The 20,050-nt window shown below is 57.0% G+C and overlaps 1 protein-coding gene and 1 pseudogene across 2 annotated transcripts; both read left to right on the forward strand.

Moving 5' to 3' along the window:
* Positions 1-414: 414 nt before the first annotated feature.
* Positions 415-10,885, forward strand: LOC309603693 (antigen WC1.1-like; the record flags this gene model as incomplete). The annotated part of the gene is made up of 5 exons (XM_082338625.1): positions 415-460; positions 6,050-6,189; positions 9,048-9,125; positions 10,615-10,751; positions 10,882-10,885. 5 exons carry the CDS (start codon positions 415-417, stop codon positions 10,883-10,885), a joined length of 405 nt encoding a protein of 134 aa, XP_082194751.1.
* A 7,369-nt stretch (positions 10,886-18,254) lies between these two features.
* Positions 18,255-19,116, forward strand: LOC309603694 (olfactory receptor 6E1-like; annotated as a pseudogene). Its single transcript has one exon. The product of its transcript is annotated as an olfactory receptor 6E1-like (transcript).
* The last annotated feature ends 934 nt before the right edge of the window (positions 19,117-20,050 follow it).

Here is a 20,050-nt window from a genome sequence, read left to right on the forward strand (position 1 = left end):
ACACCTGGAGGGAGCCCCGAGGGGGCAGAGAAAGTGGTGCTTTGGGCTGGTCCTGTGCTGCTGAGCTGGGCTGGGCTCCTGGGACAGAGGGAGCTCCGGGCAACTGGGCAGCGCTGCAGAGAGACAGCTCTGCCCAGGAGCAGCTCCTCTGCAAAGCACAGCAGGGCTGAGGGCACTGCCTGCAGGCACCAAAGGGAGACGAGCGAGGCAGAGAGAGGTTAAAGGCAGTGTGGAGGAGGAGGACACTGAGAGCGGACTGGGGGAGAAATGTTGCAGCCACAGAAGGAGTTGAAACGGGCAGATGCAAGCAGAATGAGGAAGAAAGGGACCAAGGAAACAATTCCAAGAGAATGAGGGAACTTCAGAAGGCGGCCAGCCCAGCGACCAAAAAAACCACTAAGAAATCAAGAGACCATGGACCAGAATGAAGTGATTGGGCTTGGGGATTGGGTGATGGGTGGTACGTTCCGGGAAATCTGTCTGTAAGGGTAAAACTGGGGTCTGCTATCTGCAGTAGGGGTCCCTCCTTGGAGGCACCCAGCTCGAGCTGCTCTGCACGGCGGATAAATAAACCCCTGATTTACTCAGCGGATTGGTGACTCGACTTCTGCGAGCAGGAACCCAGGGCCAAGCCCTCTTGAGGTGGCACCCACATAATTCCTACCTTCGTCTAGGTGGTGGCTGTGTAATTCCTGACACAAGAAGCCAGGGACCTGCCTCTGCCCTGTCACGTACTCAGGCACATGTGACATCACAAGAAGCTGCAGGAGCCAGGTGCACGCTCCTGCCCTAAGAGCTACAGAGCCACCAGGGACATCACAAGCACCTGTACAAGATGGGCACCTGCTCCTGCCATAACTGAGCCACCAGTGACATGAGAACCAAGTGCACAAGCCAGCTGCGTGCTCCTGGCCTATCAGCTACTCAGCCATCACTGACAACAGAAGCAGCTGCAGAAGCCAGGGGCTTTCTCCTGCCCTGTCAGCTACTTGGGAATTTGACATCACCAGCAGCAGCACAAAGCAGGGGCCTGCTCCTGCCCTAACACCTGCTCAGCTACAAGGGACATCACCAGCACCTGCACAAGCCAGGGGCCTGCTCCTGCCTTGTCACCTACACAGCCACCAGTGGTGTCAGAAGCACCTGCACAAGCCAGGGGCCTGCTCCTGCCCTAAGAGCTACAGAGCCACCAGGACATGATGAGCTCCCGATAAGCCAGGTGTCCCTGCATACCCAGTCAGGTACTTAGCTACCAGTGACATCAGAAGCAGCTGGAAAAGCCAGGTCCAGAAGCAGCTGGAAAAGCCAGGACCTCCTACTGCCCCATCACCTCCTCAGCCACCTATGACATCACAAGCGCCTTGCAGTGATGCATTGCCCCCCTCCTTTGCTTCTTGTGCACCTGGCAGAGCATGGGAAGCGAAGCTGCTTTACAGTCTCAGTAACTCCCAGCAGAGCTTGGCCTTTGTGTAACGAGTTTGGTGGTTAAGCGTCCCTTGACTGTATAAAAACTCTGCCATGGCTGAGGTGGGAGCAGCACTGTCTGTACCAGGGAGGCAGCCCTGACAACCTTGGGACGTATTTCTCGTCTGTGCTAGTTGCCATCTGGCAGCCTTGGGGCCTTGCTTATCTAGGCTGTAACTCAGGAGGAGCTGTACCGGCATCACGGGAATTTTTGAGAACTGCTGGAATCTTCAGCACGGGCTGTGAAAGTAGAAGGGAAATTGACTGATGCCTAAAGTCAATCATCTCACGACCCTAGAAACAGCAGTACCAAGCTGAGGCCCTTGGAGCTCTCCTGGCCCGCAGCGGGCTGCACCAGAATCTCTCTCTGAGGGGGACGCCTCTCAGAGCAGCCAACTCGAGCTGATCTCTGGCGCTCCTTGCTCCTCGAGATTCGACCCTCGCCTGATCTTCGGCGCTCCTTGCTCCTCGAGATTTGATCCACGCCCGTTGAGACAGTCATTGAAAGTGAGTATTTCGCTAAACCCGGGGCAATTTTTATTGGTACCTTTACCTGTGCTGATAATGAGTACTTAGGCCTGTTGTGCGTGTGCAATATAAATATTATAGTAAACCTCATTTAATCACTTTGTAGATGCTAGATTAATTCAGGATTAATTATTGCTAAAATTTGTGATTCTCTCCTTGCTGCAAACAAACCTTAAACTGTTGCTAAACATACAGAATCCTCCTTTTCCTCCTTGCAATTTCTTCAAACTCAACTTTCTCTTTTCTTCTCTTTATATATATATGTTCCATTCATTTAATAAGTAATAGAGTGAACCTTGCAACCGCACTCTATTAACTCACACTTTTATAGATTTCTATTAAAATCGCTATTTGCAAATATCTTTGACGGTGATTTTTTAAGCGGCTTAACCACTCATCCATGACACACCTGCACAACAGGAGCATCCGCACTGCCAACACCCCGGCTTTTTCACCTCCATCTTCATCTCCCTTCTCCCCAGCTCTCCTCTCTCGCAGGCACCTTCCTCACCCACTCCACCACCTCCCAATGCCTCTGTCTGTCTCTGTGTCTGTGTGGCAGATGTCACCTCGGAAGCATTGTCCCAGCCAGGTCACCTGCATCTCCTTCTCCCTCTGCTCTCATCCTCACTGTCCCAGCTGTCTGATGTGCTTTTGGACCTCACAGGCCCTGCCTCCCTTCTGCTGGTCAATCCTCTTCCTGCAAGAGAAGTGACCATCAGTCGGTGTCCCCTCTGTCGCATCTTACCTGCATCTCTCTGACCTGGACAGCTGCTGGGAACTGTCACCATCAGCCCCGGCTCTGCTCGAAGCCTCTCCTGGCACAGGCGCAGCTCTGGCTGTGCTTGGTGCGGGCCATGCTTCCTGAGGGAGAACAGCAACGCTCACAGTTACTCCTGGGCAGTGTCCTGCTGGGAAGAGCTGATTGCAAGGCAGGCTGGCAGCAGACCCTGAGGCCGTGCTGGGGGTGGCCACATCTGGCTCCTTCCAGCAGGATTTTGGAAAGCCCCTTCCCAGCTGGCAGCGCCAGGCCAAGGCCACGGGGCAGAAACAGCCCCCTCCCCCGAGGGCCCCATCCCCCAGCTGGCCTCTGCCCCCAAACTACTAAAGTTTCCAAAGAGGCTCGCCCTTTAACTGAATTATCTTCAGTTTTAGGAAAACAAACTGCATGCTGCCAGATTCACTCGTCTGACTAAGACTAAGGGCAATTTGGGTTTCAGCTCCCCAACAAAAGCGTTTCCATTACAGAATCCCAACCACCACCTCCATGACTGTTGTCACTGACTCACAAAAGCTGCGTTGTAAAAAAACCTTACAGTTTATGAAAATCATCCTCTCCTCTCCAAAGCTTTGTTCTTCTCCTACCCTCAGACTACCGCAGTAAGAATTATGTCATTATTCTGTAATTACCGCCAATCTGAAACCCCTCCAAAGCATTACTCCCTGACGTGACTGACGGCACCGCTGAGAAGGGAAAACCCTCACTCACCACGCACCCACCCGTTAGGCCGTTTGCCTCTGCGACTGAGCACGGCTACATGGACACCTCTGCCTGACAGGAGGTCACCGCCCCGAAAATACATCTTACATTGCCTTGGCTCTACAGTAAGCAAGAACAGTGATCATGATAGTGACAGGAACAAGTTCAAGAGAAAGCAGGAGAGCGGAAGAAGCAGAAAATGTGCTAGGTCTCACCCACCTCTAATTTCAGAGGGGGTTTCAGGGGTGGGTTTTTGTGTTGGGCTTTTTTTTGTCTTTTAAATCACTGCACAGCACAAGTGAAAACCACACGCCTGTGTTTTAAGGAGAGCTGTAAACCCCAAGAGCAAAACGATCCAGTCTATGTAATGACACTTCTTTCTAGGATACATTGGTCATTTTTTTCACATTTCAGTGTAGAGCTTTATGGTAAAATCACTGAATTCTGATACGGAAATAGGAAAACATCGTCTGTAAATCTTTAAAAGAGCACTACATTGAAGGAAAACAGTTCATATAAACTGTAAATGACATGTTTCTTCTCTCAAAGGTTATAATGCTTTGGAGTATCTTTCCTGTGGAATATCTGAAAAGCCAAGGACATGTAGTGAGCAACCCAGGCTGAGACTATGTGGACTTAATCTGCATTTAACGCAACAGGAATTCAAGGATGCTGCGAAGGTCGACTGCGGTTTGGAAGACATGAAACAAGCAGATTAAGAGGAAGAAGTTATTGGCTTGCAATGTTGAAAACAAGATATGGGAGAAGCGGGCGGTGCGTGTGAACTATTGTTATGAACAAGTCAGAATATCGCTAGTAGCGCATGAACAGCATATTGCCAACCATAGTTAACCAATTAGCGATAAGTTTATTCATGATTAGGAAGGCAAGAAACTATATTAACTAAGCTGTGTGTGTAATAAACCGACATTTTGCTTGATCATATTGATCGTGTGCTGTGTCCGTGACTTCCGCGTCAGCAGGCTAAGGCCCTTTCCCAGCTGCAGCTCCCAGCACAGCGGCGTCTTTAGCAGGGTCAGGGGCTCCCTCCTTCCCTTCCTGACACAGCCTCCGGTGCAGTCCCAGCCCTGTGGTTCCCATGGCACGGGCGTGGCTGGACACTCTCACCTTGGGCTCTTGGATGTGCCTGGCATAGGAGATGCTCAGTGCTCCTGGTCAACACAGCAGGGTTCAAGGGGTGAAAAACCCATTTCCCCCCGCCCACAACCACCCCTGTCCTGTGACGGCCCCCCACCACAGTGACGTGACACCTGCAGCAGAGCCGTCTCTCATATATGGTCATGAATGGCACTGGAGAAGTTCATTGGAGGGCTGGGCTGTGTCGGAGGGGAGATAGCTCCCAATAATGTCTAAAAAGGTCCTGCTGCTTTGATTGGCTCGTCCTGTAGCTGGGCTGGCATCTGCAGAGATATATTGCCCTCTCGTCATCATTGTCCCCATGAGTCCCCAGGAGCTGTGGCAGGGAGTGTGGCATGGCAGGGATGTGCTGGCAGGACAGGAGGCTCCGGATGGGCACAGAGGGACTCCTGTCCCCTCAGATGCTGTGGCTGCTCCTCTGGGTACAGCTGTGCAGAGGTAAGTGCCAGTTCCATTGTCCCACAGCCCAGGGCCAGCGGGTACCAGCATGGTCATCAGGATCTGTCTGGGAATGGGGTTGCTTTGCAGGTGCTACTGAGATGAGGGTCGGAAGGTGCTCAAGTCCCTGGACCCTGTGCCTGCCTGCCTGGGTGGGAGAGTACCTCCTTTTCCAGAGCTCCGGTGTTGAAGGCAGCCTGTGCCTGGCTGGATTCATAGACAGCCTGTCCTGGGGTACCCTTTTGGGACCCCCTGTTGCCCAGCACTGTGCCTCTGGAGGCAGTGGTGGCCTAGCTGGTGACGGCAGCACCCAGAGATGCCCAGGGCACTGCCAGCCTCTGGGGTACCCCGGAGGGTTTGTGTGCTGCTGACTGCCCCCTTGTTGCAGGGGAGCCCTGACCCCACGAGGGCAGTTTGTGCCCCGCAGAGAGAAGGGGACGGGGGCATCTGCATAGAGAGACATCCTTCCTGGGGGGCCGGCCCAGTGCAGTGGCTCTGACACCAGGGGTGAGGAGGGGATGTGGGTGGGGGCATCATCAGAATCATCTCAGTGGGAACACAGAAAGCCCTGGGGGTGGGGGTGGGTATGGATGGTGCCGGGGCAGGCGGTTTGCATGGGAAGCTGCAGGCCTGGGTACACGGGGCTGTCCAGGGGGTGCTGGGCTGGGGAAGAGAGGGTTCCCTGTGCAGGGGTGGGCACAGTGTGCAGGTGTGTGTGGGCAGGGGGCAGGTGGCCGTTGGGGTGGGAAAAGGTGCCTTGTGCAGTGGGATGGCGAATGACCCAGCAGGGCCAGAGATGCACAACCCCAGCCTTGTGCAGCCCATGGGGATAGAAGGGACCCCCACACTGCCCTGGGGACAGCCTGGAGGGGAGAGGGCTCCCACCCTGGCACCTCTGACATGGCCTGGGCAGGGGCTTCCCCCAGACTGCAGTGCTGGGGCTTGGTGCTGTCCTGACTAGTTCCATGTTTGTGTTTGAAGGTGCTGCGGAGGTGAGGCTGGTGAATGGTGGCAGGCACTGTGCTGGTAGAGTGGAGGTGAGACACGGGGGCCAGTGGGGGACCGTGTGTGGTGACTACTGGGACATGAATGATGCAGCAGTGGTTTGTAAGCAGCTGGACTGTGGGTCTGCTGTTGGAGCTCCTCAGTATGGACACTTTGGGCAAGGATCTGGCCCCATTTGGATGGATGATGTAGGCTGTAATGTCACCGAATCTGCCCTCTCTGACTGCCCACACGGTGGATGGGGTAAACATGACTGTGATCATAATTTGGATGCTGGAGTGATGTGTTCAGGTAAGGGGACAGCCTGTTCCCCACCCTCAGGGCTGGGACGGGGGAAGGACCTTGGGTGTGCCCTCAGGGAGCAACAGATAGGCAGCAGAGCACTGCCCAATGTGGCTGGTCACACTGCCAAGCTGGGACTGTCATTGCTGGTGTTCCCAGTCCCTGGGAAAAGCCCAGAGGGAGCCAACCGCAGGGTGAACTAACCCTGCCACAGTGTCTCAGCCCCTCTTCAGTCAGTGTCTTGGGCTGCAAATGAATCCTCCATCCCTGCCCCGGGGTGTCCACTGATCTCCACTGGTCTCCACCCATTCTGCCAGTTCCCAGCCAACAATGCTGAGGGTGCCTGTGCTGGAGAAACCAGGGGGGACTTGCTTGGCACTCCACACGTTGGAGGAATGCCGTGAGATGGCTGGTCCCCCAGGTCATTCCCCTCGACAGGCATGAGTACCTCAACTGAATCAAAAGGGCTTTTTGGAGAGCATGAGTGCTGGGCCCTGGGAGAGGAGCAGGGTGGCACACGGCCCTTCGCTGCCTGTCCCCGGGGCTCGGCTGTGTGGTCCAGCACTGCGAGGCTTAGGAGCGTGGCAGCTGCTTGACTCTGGCAGCTCCCTTCTGCATCACGGCATGCACAGGCTCGTACTGGGAGGTCCCTGGGGCTGTGACAGTCCCACAGGGGCACAGCCCCATGCAGGCAGCACTGACCTGCTGCCCAGCCTCGCCTGCCTGCCCATGGTTCCCCACACTGCCCCATGAAACAGAGGCTTCCCCATCACTCACCTCCCCCCTTCCACCCTCTGAGGGTCCCTTCTGACCCTCATCACTCAAGGCCTTTGTTTCTTCCAGAAAACTGTCTGTGACTCCCACTTTGGTCCCAAAGCTGCTGACGTGGTCTGCAGGGAGTTGCAGTGTGGCGTGGCCCTGCCTGTGGCTGGGGCAGCTCACGTTGGAGAAGGGATGAGTCCCATGTGGGATGGAGAGCTGCAGTGTGTGGGGAATGAATCCCTCCTCGCCTCCTGCCCCAGGGGGTCCCCCAGGGACCAGCCTTGCACCTATGTGAACAGTGCTATTGTCACCTGCACACGTAAGGACTCAGGGTGGGTGTTGAACACCTGAGCTGTGCCTGGGGTCAGGGTTAAGAGCAAGGACCATGATGGGCTGGGCGTGAGGACAGGAGGGGTGATGGGTTTTCTGCAGCATGGAAATAGTGCAGAAGGAGAAGAAAGGCATGCTGTCCCTCTGGCCTCTGCGCCAGCTACTGAGGGTACAAGAGCACCAATCCACCCTCAGCCCTCCTTCTCTGTCCCCAGAGTACACAGGGTTCTGGCTGGTGAACGGCAGCACGGCGTGTGCAGGGAGGGTGGAAGTCCAGGTGCTGGGGACCTGGGGGACCCTCTGTGCCTCCCGCTGGGATCTCTCGGATGCCCACGTTCTCTGTCGTCAACTCAACTGCGGGTTTGCTGAGTCCATTCCTGGAGGAGAGCGTTTTGGGAGAGAGACTGGCCCTGTCTGGAGAGACTCATTCCACTGTGACGGGACTGAAGCCCACCTGGGACAGTGCCCAGTGATCACCCTGGGGGCCTCACCGTGCTCCCATGGGAACAACGCTGCTGTCATTTGCTCAGGTGAGTGCCGGGAAAATGCTGCATTAACTCCATTTGCCCTTTGTGTGCAACACGGCCACCCAAAGCAGGGGTCCCATGGCAGTACCAGGCTGAATTTCTCCCTGGAGAAACCCTTGCTTCCCCCCAGGAGCCTTCTGGAGGGCTTTGCCTGCTCAGAGTGACTGCTGTGCTGTGGGAGAGCAGGGGACTGAACGGAGGCAGCCATCTGCCCCCAGGGCAGCGGCTTAGGCCCTGGCGCCACTGGCAGGCCCGGGCTCCTGTGGTTTTCTGCTGTGGGATGAGCCCAGGACAGGGCTGTGGAGCTCTGCTCCATCCCTCTAGCTGCAGACAACCGCATCCCATCCCCACAGAGAGCCCTGCAAAGCCTCATCCCGCCACCTCATCCCGCCTGGGTGCCCCCAGCAGCAGCAGCCCTGGGTATGAGCTGCAGAGTGGGCCAGGGCTCTGCCCTTGCTTCTTGTCAACACAAGGATCAATCCTGTCCTGTTTGATCGGAGAATTCTGCCTTGCCCTCCTCCCTGAAGGGTGCCATGCTCCCCAGTGCCACCGATGGCTGTGGCATCTCTGCTCTCCCCAGGCTCAGCCGGCTTTGCATCCCTGCGGCTGGTGGGTGGAGGGAGCTGGTGCAACGGGCGAGTGGAGATCTTCCAGCGTGGGACGTGGGGCAGAGTCCTGGATGACCAGTGGGACGTGCGGGAGGCCAACGTGTTGTGCCAGCAGCTGCAGTGTGGACAGGCAGAGACAGCCTACAACCCCCCAAAGCCTGAGCGAGGGACGGGCCCCGTAGGGCTGCGAGGGGTCCGGTGCGCAGGGCATGAGACCAACCTGACCCAATGCAACACCTCCCTGCCCGAGAGTGCACTGGCGGCAGGGGTTGTGGAGGACATGGGAGTCATTTGCTGGGGTGAGCGGCACTGCATAGGCCCCCCAGATGATGAGGTGGGTGGGCAGCCAGCCCCTGACAGCAACTGGGGTTTCTCCCCACTGCAGGGAGCCGGCAGGTGCGGCTGGTGAATGGGTCTGGGTGCTGCACGGGGAGAGTGGAGATCTACTGCCAGGGCAGCTGGGGGACCGTCTGCGACGATGGCTGGGACCTGTCTGATGCTGCCGTCGTCTGCCACCAGCTGGGCTGTGGAGGGGCAGTGGAGGCGACTGGCTCTGCTCGGTTCGGGGAAGGCTCTGGGCAGATCTGGCTGGATGGCATGAACTGCTCCGGGGATGAAGCTGCTCTCTGGGACTGCCCTGCCAGGCCCTGGGGGCAGCATGACTCTGGGCACAAAGAGGACGCAGGAGTCATCTGCTCAGGTCTGTGGTGGGACCCTGGTTCCTGGGGAGGCCGGGATGTGGGGAGAGCCTGGCACGTCCAAGGCTGTCCCTGGCTGCTTCTGAACTCCTGCCTGAGCCCATGCTGCAGACACCCATGCACGGGCACCCTCAGTCCCACTGGGGGTCCCTGGGGAGCTGAGTTGTTCCCCAGTGTTAGCGGGAAGGGCAGGGGTATCAGTGCATCAGGGACTTCTCTCTGCCCCTGGGTGCAAGAGGGATGTGCTGGCCGTGCCCCTGCCTGGCTGAGGGCACGGGGGGTGCAGAGGCGTCCCCTCTCCCACAGGCCCAGACCAGCCTGTTCCCCCTTGGTGCCTTTCCTCCCAGAGTTCGTGGCCCTGAGGCTGGAGAACAGCGACGGCTGCTCCGGGCGCCTGCAGGTTTTCTACAACGGGACGTGGGGGAGCATTTGCTCCAACTCGATGACTCTCGACACGGTGTCGCTGGCATGCAAGGAGCTGGGCTGCGGGGATGGAGGATCCCTGGAAACACAGCTGCCCTATGGCAGGTTGTCTGGCCCTGCGTGGCTGGATAACGTGCAGTGTGGGGAGAAAACCAGCTCCTTCTGGCAGTGTCCCTCCACTCCCTGGGACGCGCAGTCATGTGAAGACTGGCGAGATGAGATCCAGATCACGTGCAACGGTAACTCTGAGCCACTCGGGCACCAGTGTCACCCCAGCTCCTGCTCCCCACTGGACACAGCCAAAGGCAGAGAAAGGGTTTGGAGGGGCTTTTCTTTCCATGTCAGACCCTACTCCTGCCGGTGGCACAAATGTGACCCCAGCCACACACTTCCAGCAGCAGTTGCCACCCAGGTTGCCAGAAGCGCCTGGGGAAGGCAGAGGCATCTCCAGGTGAGGTCTCAGAAGAGACCAGATGGGGTTCAGAAGAGCCTCCCCTCCATAGACACACGACTGCTGCTCTGTGAACCAGGGACCTTTAGAGGCTGAGCAGTCAGGGTCCCCCTAGATCTGCGCGTGTCCCCTGAATGACTGGGGTTCAGATGCTGCCATGACCAAGATGGTACAGGGAGGCACAAGTAGAGCTCAGCCTTGCTGTGTTCTGCACGATCCCCTGAACCAGCCCCCTTCACTACAGGGTTTCTTTCTTCAGGGTGACACCCAGGAATGTCCCTGGCCCCGTTGGCCCCATGCCCCAACTCCACGAGCTGCACAGGTATTGAGCTGCTCCTCTGTGTACCTTTCTTGTCTGGCAGGGCTCTGCCTGCTGTCTGGGTGCCATGGGAGGTCTTTGCCTTCCCCAGACAGGGAGAAGATTCGTGCCGTGGGAGGCGAGGACGGGTGCTCGGGCAGAGTGGAAGTCTGGCACCGCGGCTCCTGGGGGACGGTGTGCGATGACTCCTGGGACATGCGGGATGCCGAGGTGGCGTGCAGGCAGCTGGGCTGTGGCCCTGCGGTGTCTGCCCTGAATGAGTCTGCATTTGGGATGGGGCAAGGCCCCATCTGGCTGGAGCAGGTGGAGTGCCGGGGGACAGAGCTGTCCCTGCAGCACTGCTGGGCCCGTCCCGGGGATGGTGGTGCTTGCCGGCATGAATAAGAAGCTGCCGTGTGCTCTGCTCAGGTGAGTGGCAGGGCTGGGACCCCTTGCTTGGGTGTTGGCAGGGAGCTGGAGAAGGTCTTTTGCCCACTTGGACCTGGCATGGCCCCTGACCTCCCAGGAGCGAGACCATTCCTGCAGAGTGCAGGAGCCTGGAGCCAGGTGGGGAGCAGCCTCAGTGGAGCTGGGTGTCCTCAGGCCACTGCCTGTGGGGCCCTGCAGCCCCAGGGCTGTCCCCTGGGCTGCCTGTGCCATCCTGCCTGCCGCCCAGAGCAGAGGCCGTGGGCCCTGTCCCGGCCTCCCTTTCTAGCACTACTGGAGGGGCAGTTTGGGTGGGATGTGTCAGGGACATCTCCAGACACACCCAGGACATGTTGGGAAGGAGGCTCCCCAGTACCCGCACACCCATCCTCTCAGCCCAGCTCTCCTTTTCCTCCTCTGCAGCTCCAGCCAGGGCAGCAGCATCCCCACCCTGAGCAGGTAACTTGTCCTCCTGCCCGAGGCTGGGTATCCCCAGCACCAGGCTGTGACCCACAGCTGGATGGAAGGGGCTCCTTGCTGGGGTGTGAAACTCCCAGGAGGAGGCACTGGGGTGGTGGTGGGAGAGTTGGGGAGGGTTGTGATTTCCTCAGCAGGGTGGAAGCTTCCCCATTACTCAGCCCTGGGGTCTTCCAGCCTCTGCTGCCTTGAGCGATGGGAGTCAGGACTGGTGCTGCCCTCACCTCTCCAAGGCAGATCCTACCCGGGGTCGTTTGACCAGCAGCGGGAGAGTCTCAGTGCCCGTCATCATCTGCATCATCCTGGGGGCCCTTCTCTGCCTGCTCCTGGCCCTCCTGGCTGGGCAAGTGCTAAGCGCCAGGGCTGGGCGCAGAGGTGGGTCCTTCCATAGCAGTCCCAGGGACCATGCCTCCTGGAAGGGCTGTGGGGTGCTGCGGGGTGTCGCTGAGGGGTACAGGCAGAGCTGGGGGGATGAGACTGTGTGCTGCCACCTGTCCCATGCACCACCCCATTGACTGCCTGGCCATGGGGCACCAGCAGCAAGGGGTGGAGAGAGCCCAGAGGCGGGGGGAGGTAGTGATGGGGCAAGGAGAGAAATGGCAGAGTGGAGATGGCCAAGGCTGGCAGTGCTCTGAGTAGCGCTGGAGGGGGTTCTGGGGCAAGGGAGTTGGCAGAAGGAGCATGGGGCAGTAGAGTCCATCTCCATGGTGTCAGGCCCCCAAGCTGTCCCTCTGCCCAGCCCTGCCCATCCTCGCCCATCCCCCGGCAGGGCAGGGGCCCTGCTATAGGCCCATGGGGCAGATAAGGGGCAGCTCCAGGTGGCGAGGAAACATGGGAGCTGCTCCAAGGTCAGGCAAGGGGGAATGACCCAGGGGCCAGAGGGGCATGAGCGCTGTCTCCGAAAGGATGATGCGAGGGTGACGCTGCCCCAGATAATCTCCACAGCAATGTTGCCCTCACTGGGGATGCGGCAGCTGTGCCTGGACAGAACAGTGGGGCTGTGCTGTCGGACCAGTCCTGGGCTGGCCAAAGGAACAGGTTTGGGGGAGCACAGTGGGGTCCCATTGCCCCTCTGCCTGTCCCTGTGCCAGCCCTGCCTCTGTCCCCAGGCTCCAGGAGGGCTCAGGAGCTCTTCCCCGAGGCTGTGTATGAGGAGGTTGGTTACAGCCCGGTGTGGGAGAAGCAGGCAAGGTTTGGTCGCTCAGGTGGGTGTGGGTCCTCCCTGCAGGCCCATCTGCAGGACCCTTTCCCCTGGCCCCAACACAGGGCTGATCCCCTGAAGCCTCCTAGCCCATGGTCCCTGCAGCGCTGGGGCCGTGTGGTCTGTGGGGAGAGCATCCAGGTCCTGGGCCCGGGAGAGGAGCTTCCTCCCAACCAGCTTTGCCCATCCCAGCTGGACAGCCCCTCTCTTCCTGCCCCTGCACCCCATGTGACACTCGAGGAGTGAGGGAAGGGGCTGCGCTAGGGCAGCTCTGGGAGCACCTTTGAGACGGTGTTTGTCCCGGGGGAGCAGGGTAGATTCCCAGCCCTCCTCCCCATGCAGCCCCAGCTCTGTGGGTCCCCCTTCCCCAGCAGCGCTGACCATGAGACAGGTCCGTGGGGCTCGCTCCATAACACCCTCTGTGCATCTCGCCAGGCTCCTATTCAGAGGAGTCCCTGACCCAGCTGCAGCCCTCCCCTGGGGACAGCGAGAAGGAGGAAGGTGTGGGATCGGCACCAGGTAATGGAGGCAGGAAGGGGCTGATCTCCCTGCAGCCATGTGGTGGACAGAGGTGTCACAGAGTGTCACCGTCAGAGCTGGGGAGGACATGGGGGTCTCCTGTGGTGCTGCCACCACCAGTGTGTCAGCCCTGTGTCCCTGTGCATCCTCGCCTCCTCTGCTCTGCAGGATGTGTCTTCTCACTGTCACCAGCTGCCCTCTCCTTTCAGATGTTCTTGTCCTGCCCGGAGGTGACCCAGTGGATGGCTATGATGATGCCAGGGAGGTTTCTGACCCTGGGGATGATGCTGCCCCTGGGCAGGGAGCTTGGGAAATGCCCGGGGCACCAGAGGAGGGAGCAGGGCCCAGGGATGCATTCGGAGGTGAGAGGGAAAGATAGCGTTGCTGGTTCCTGGGGTGCCATCCCTGGTGCCATGCAAGTTGCTACCGTACTGACACCCAAAGCTCCTGGGAAGGGGGAACCTGACCCAGGACTTTTCCTTGGAGGGACTGGGGGTGGGAGAAGGAGCTGAATGTGGTGAGGAGTGGAGAGGAAGGTAATGTACAGACCCCATGGGGTGAACTGCAATGTCCTGCCTTGCTGCTTGCAGGGAGCAGCCTGTGCTCCCAGAGAAGTGCTGAGGTCCCTGGAGCTGAAGGAGACACCTCGTCCGTGTCCCTGGGGAGCATGGGCTATGATGATGCTGAGGAGGTGTCTGTGGCACATCCCCGTGAGGACACAAAGGCTGTGACAGCGGAGCTTGGTGCCCAACAGTCCCTGAGCCCCAGGCCAGGAGAGCCCATCCCTGCTGTGCAGCTGGGTGCAGGCAGGAGGGAGGAGAGGCCTGTGCAGCTGGGAGAGCTGTGAGCACCAGGGAACCGTCTCCCTTTACCACGGGCAGCAGAAATGTCCTGGGTTTCCTCTATTTTTATTCCCATTTTTACACTGTGCATCCATATTGGTTCCTATTAAAAGTCTCCGGGGGCTTTGACCCAGAGCTGCTGCTTGCCTGCCCAGGCGTTGGGTCATCTCCCTGAGGCTGATCAGGGGGAGCAGAGAACAAAGACCCAGTGGTAGGGAAGGGTTGCGTCTCAGGGACAGCAGGCTTGGGGTCAGGCTGTGGGGCTGCGAGAGCCCCTGGTGCCTGGGGAATAATCCTGCTGACAGAGACATTTCCATCCTGCTGGCCACAGGCAGTTTCTAGTCAAAATGGCTCTCTGATAGGTGCCGTGATGCACCCCAGCGGGAGCACCCATTTCCTCACCCTGGGGTTTCCAGCTGCTCTTTCCCCCAGACCCTGCCTGAGCCACACTGGCCCCACAGTGCAGAGGCCATGACAGAGCTGCCATGTCAGGGTAAGCCCTGGGTTGTTGCCCCACAGAAGTGAGCCCGAAGGTGGCCGCAGTGCCCTGAACACCCCAGCCAGCCCCAGCGGGGATCATGGCCCATGGATTACCTCCCATAAAGGTTAGGAGGCAGCTGTGCTCCACACTGTCCCAGCACAGGGTGCAGAGCCACTTTCTGGGACACGCGGGGCTGGAATTCCCTCTCCTCATGCTCTGCCAGGACCCCAGTCTCCATGGGCTGTTCCTGCTGCCTTGGGCCCTCATAGACCCCCAAGCACTCTTGTCACAGGCACAGAGCTGCCTTCTTCCTGAGCAGGGGCTGTAAGGCCCCACGGCAGCCCTGGGACCCCCTCCTCCTGCTCCCCTCCAGCCCCCACCCCTGCCCTCCTGCTGCCTCGCCAGGGGTGTCAGTTTGGATTTGTGTCAGGGCAGTACTTGTCTGCAGGTACAGGAGGGATGGGAGCAGGGGGGATGGGGGCACCTTTCCCTCAGCGCTGTTGGAGGGCCGGGGGATGGAGAAAGGATCCCCACGAGACGTGTGCTGCAGCCAAAAGCCGTGGTCTGGCCCCTGGCCTAGAGAAGGGCCCATCCAGGAGGATGCTCATGTGGGCACGTTTCCATGGCAGAGGAGATTTTGTGTCCCTCCCCTAAAACAGGTGCTGCTGGGAGCTGAGCCCGGGTCCCTCTCACTTGGCTGGGGGTTTCAGCAGTCCCAGCACCCATGGGCAGAAAAAAACACAGAAGCCAGGAGGGGAGAAGAGTTTAATACTTGGGCAGGACCTGGAGCCCAAACTGCCCTCCCTGCTCCCACTGGTGGGTGTCCACACCCCTCCAGCTCTTCCCTGAAAGGCTCCTCTGCTGCAGGCTAGAAGGTGTGTTGGCTCCCTATGGGGAGTTGCTGCAGCTCAGTACTGCTGCCAACGGCAGGATCTGGCCCTAGAGGAGAAGAGGGGAGGAGGCAGCTGTCGCCAACATCCTCTCCCACTTCTGCATTGCCCCATTCCCTGCTGGGAGCTCCTCCACCCCTGGGGGGACCCTGGGGGGATATGGAGGAAGCCCAGGCTCACACATCCCTCTTCTCCATACCCTTGGTTGCATTGCAACCACAGCCTCCATCCCCTGGAAAACTCCCACTGGGATAAGCTCCAGCCCTGGCATTTTGGGACCTGAAGAGTCTGGCCCTGTGGGCTGGGTCTGTTCTCTGCAGCAAAGCAGGATTGTCACTGTGCCCCAGGTCTGTGCTTGCTCCTGCAGCTCCCAAGGACCTACCTGAGGGGGGTCACAGTGAGACCCCCAACTCTCAGCACTGCTGCCCCACGCTGGGCAGAGCATGGCTGTGGAAAGCCCCCGGGAGAGCAGCCTTATTTCTCTTAGTTTGGGCTCACTGTTACCAGGGGCTGAGCACCCTGCAGTGAAAGGCCGTGTCTCACACTCCGTTTTGGTTGCGGGTGTTTAAGCTGGGGGACCAGCCAAGGCACCATCTGGCCCTTCCCGCCTGTACATGGCTGTGGACAGGCCTGTGCCCCCCTGATCCCACCAGTGCAGCATCAACAGAGACACCAAACACCCCAGGAACAAGAGGTGGGCACCAGCCCCATGTCTGTGGGCTGTGTCTGGCCTCAGGAGCTCCTTAAGCTTAAGCCAGTGATGATGGTGGAAGCAGAAGCACTTGGAGACAGGGTCAGGATAAGAAATGTCAAAGCTGGGAGTCCCACAGCCCTGCCCAGGCTCGTCCAACTCAGACAGCCCTACCTGCTGGCACAGAGGAGAGCTTCCCTATGCAGTATGGGATCTCCACCTGGAGACAGGACAATCTCAGACCCTTATCCCTGGAAAGCCACCAGGGCAGTGTGGCCCTGATCCCAAAGGACGCCTGGGCTGGACCAGCACCCTCACACCACATCTCTCAGCACAGCCAGAAATGATTCCTAGTGTGCTGCTGACACCTCTCCCCTCCCTGAGGTCTCCCCACACTCTGCTGCCAAGCATTGTCCCTGGGCGGTGGGGTGGGCCTGTGGTGCAGGGCAGTGACCTGAGCTCAGGTCCAGCACAGCTGCCTGCTTCTCCTCCAAGAGGGGGCTCAGCAGAGCCAGCACCCACAGCCCTCCCACAGCCCTCCTCACCCCACAGGCAAGCCCTGGGTGGGCAGGGCAGGCCCACAGGGCCTGGAGAGGACCAGTGCCCGAGCTCCAGCCTGCACCTGCCTGAGGCTGGGGAGTCAGGGCAAAAGTACCCCTGGAGATGCTGGGGATTGAACCCAGGACCTCCCACATGCGAAGCAGGTGCTCTGCCACTGAGCTACATCCCCTGGTTTAGTCTCAGAAAATTTCCCAAAGGAACCCAGTGCAGAGCTTCCCCTATGCCAGACTAGAGGCAAAGAACAAGCCGGGCATTTGGGATCTAAGACTAGCCTGAGACCCAAGCTAAAATGTCAGTGCAAACACGGAGCACTGCCCTGTACTGATCTTCCCATTTTACTCCTTGTGGAAGTGCTACCCATTCTGCCCTGGGACAGAGCCTAAGGGGACAACACAGCCTGTGGAGAAGATCTGTTTCACTGCTTCAAACCCACCCTCTCCTCCTCTCCCTCTCCTCTCGTTGCACTTGGAATCATCCCACTTTTGCAGTCATCTGCTCTGCTCCTTTCCATGTCTAAAAACAAATATAAAGATGAAGGGAAAAACATCAGTCTTTATTGCATATAGTTTTCTTGTGCTTCCTTCTCTTAGATATGTATTTTGATTAAAAAAAAACAAACAAACAACAAACCCTTAATAAATGAGTGATTTGAGACTTGAATAGTGAGTTTCCTCTGCTTCACTGCAGGTGCCTGTGAGAACTGGTTTTCCCCAGGCTCCCTCTATAGTCAATGGAAACAAGAGAAAACGCTAGAGGCTGGTTCCTCCCAACCTATAACTGGCATGCAAAAGAAAGGTTACAAATCCCTTCCAGATGCTCTTCTCTTGCTCTGCGTTTACGTCAGGGCATTTGATAGCAATAGCAATGAGCAACTCTTTGGAAACAAGCGTGTTTCAGTGCAGACGGATGTCAGATGAGATTGTGTGACAGACTGTGTGGAGTCATCATACCTTTCAGTCATTATTTAGAGTACGAAAGAAGACAAGTTATACTTAGTCCCTATTCCACCCCCTCCCCCTTTCCTGAAGAAACAGAGAGCAAGAAGGTGTGGAAGGAAGCAGGGGATTACAAAAGAGATACTGGATATTGCTTATGTTGAAAACAAGAGACTCTCAGGGATTCCTAGTGCAAAAAGGCAAGTACCTCTGAAAAGTAGAAAGAATAGCTTTCATCATACATATTTGATTTCATTTGATGGTTTAGCATTTGTGCAACAGAAGAGATGAGTTTGGCACATAGGTGTGACAGATGTTTGCAATAGGTCTGAGTGAATGTGGAATTTGCCAGGAATGGGGTGAAATAGCTCGCAGCCTCTTTAAAATCTTCTGTTCTGGAGAAAGAATTCTTTGGGAGAGTTTGAGAAAGGTAGAAAGACGACAACAAATTCTCTGAGGACTCGAACTGAAATGTAAACCAGAAAAATCAGGCAGTGAGAAAGGCTTGAAGGACTCTCTCTCTCTCTGTGCTATACAGGAGGAAGACTGCAAGCAAGGAAAGAAGCAGAGAAGGAAGGATTCCTTTCATCCAGACGGTGAAATAATCACACTTGGGTTTTGCCATCTTCCTGTCTCGGCAGGATGAACTGAAATTCAGCATGGGAGCAGAGAATGAAACTGCAGTTACTGAGTTCATCCTAGAGGGTTTCGCAGGGCTTGATCAAAGCCTACAGCTATTCCTCTCTCTGCTCCTTCTGCTCATATACCTGACAACAGTGATGGGGAACGCAACCATCATTTTCCTCGTGTGTGTGGATCACCACCTGCAAACCCCCATGTACTTTTTCATCAGCAATCTGGCCTTCCTGGAAATCTGGTTTACAGCCTCCACAAGCATCAAATTGTTTGTGATCCTGAGTTCTGGTAGGAGAATGATCTCACTAAGCAGCTGCTTTACCCAGTCCTGTTTCCATTTTGCCCTGGGCTGTACAGAGATGGTTCTACTTGTTGTCATGTCCTTTGACCACTACGTTGCTATCTGCCAGCCTTTGCGTTATGCTGCCATCATGAAGCCTCAGCTCTGCATCCACCTGGTTGTTGCTGCTTGGGTCGTAGGCATCACAGTCTTGAGTTACCGTCTTGTCCTCCTCTACAAGCTGACTTTCTGTGGCTCGAACAAGATCCACCATTTTTTTTTGTGACAACTCCCCCTTGTTCACATTGTCCTGCTCTGACCCCAGCCTGCTTTGGAAAATAGACTCTGTTTTGTTATCGTTTATCCTACTGGGTTCCTTATGTTTAACTCTGGCATTTTACATGGGCATCCTTTTCTGTATTCTGCACCTGCCAGCAGCTGCTGGGAGGAAAAAAGCTTTTACTACGTGTTCTTCCCATCTCACCACCTTGGCCATTGCATATGGGAGCTGCATTGCTCTCTATGTGCGTCCTTCCAGAGATGTTTCCTTGGAGACAAACAGAATTGTGGCTTTGCTGAACACTGTCCTGTACCCAGTCTTAAATCCATTCATCTACAGTCTTAGAAACAAGACTGTGCTACTGGCCCTGAACGAAGCCATTGCCCGTGCAACAACACAGCTTTTCCCCTAATCCTGATGCATTTCTGGACAGCAATTCCAATGAGCTGCTATGTTAAATATGCTAAATAATACCAGTGCATAGGTATGTAACCTCCAAATACAGCTGCCTCAGGAGATGCATGTTCTTGTTGGGTTGTGTTAGGTTAAGTGAGAAGAAGCTCATCTGCACACACAAAGAAGGCACTACCGATGGCAGGAGGAGTAACTCAGTCAATACCCTGCCCCAGCTGCTCCCAGAGCTGTCACAGTAGAGCCACCAGCTCATCAAGAGCCCATCTCCACAAAGCGAGAAGAGCACAGAGGCACCGTGGCAGGTGGGAACCCAGATGACAGGCTCCTGAGGAAGGGACATCTTGTCCCAGCTCCTTCCAGGGCTGCCCTGGGAGAGCCGTCAGCCCCGTTGTCCAGGTGTGAAACCCACCAAGAGGAGTCACTGCGAGCAGCTCTCTGGATCACCATTTGGACTAAGGGAATTGTCACCTAGGGGCGTAGGACACATTATGGGATGCAGGGGAAGAGAATTTTTGGATTGCACAGGATTTATTATGGGAAGTTTAGGGGAGGACCCCGACCAGTGCAGTCTGTCCTGTTTTTCTCATTAAACTTAATTTCTAGCTCATTCCTGTGAGGGGGAATCTCTCTTCTGCGTGAACATGTGAGCACAAGGGGATGAGTGCAGCAACTGGAGAAGGACCAGGGGGTCAGACAGCCCCTACGTCATTAGTGCCAGCAACTGAGAGACCAGAGTGACTGGACTTAAGAGTTTGTGTGTCTGTGTGTGTGTGTGTGTGTGTGTGTGAGTGGGGTGGTCTGTAGCAGCATCTGGAACGGGGCTGCAGCTTCAGGGGGCTCATATGTCCAGGTGCCTGCAACTGGGGAGGCTGGTATCCAGGGCAGCTACTGAGGAGACTGAGCGTCTGAGCCCAGCTGCTGGAGGGATCCACCCTGTACAGGTATATATAGAGAACAGAACAGAA

The sequence above is a fragment of the Platalea leucorodia genome (assembly GCF_965183815.1).
Source record: "Platalea leucorodia genome assembly, contig: HAP1_HAP1_SCAFFOLD_167, whole genome shotgun sequence".
Classification (NCBI taxonomy): Eukaryota; Metazoa; Chordata; class Aves; order Pelecaniformes; family Threskiornithidae; genus Platalea; species Platalea leucorodia.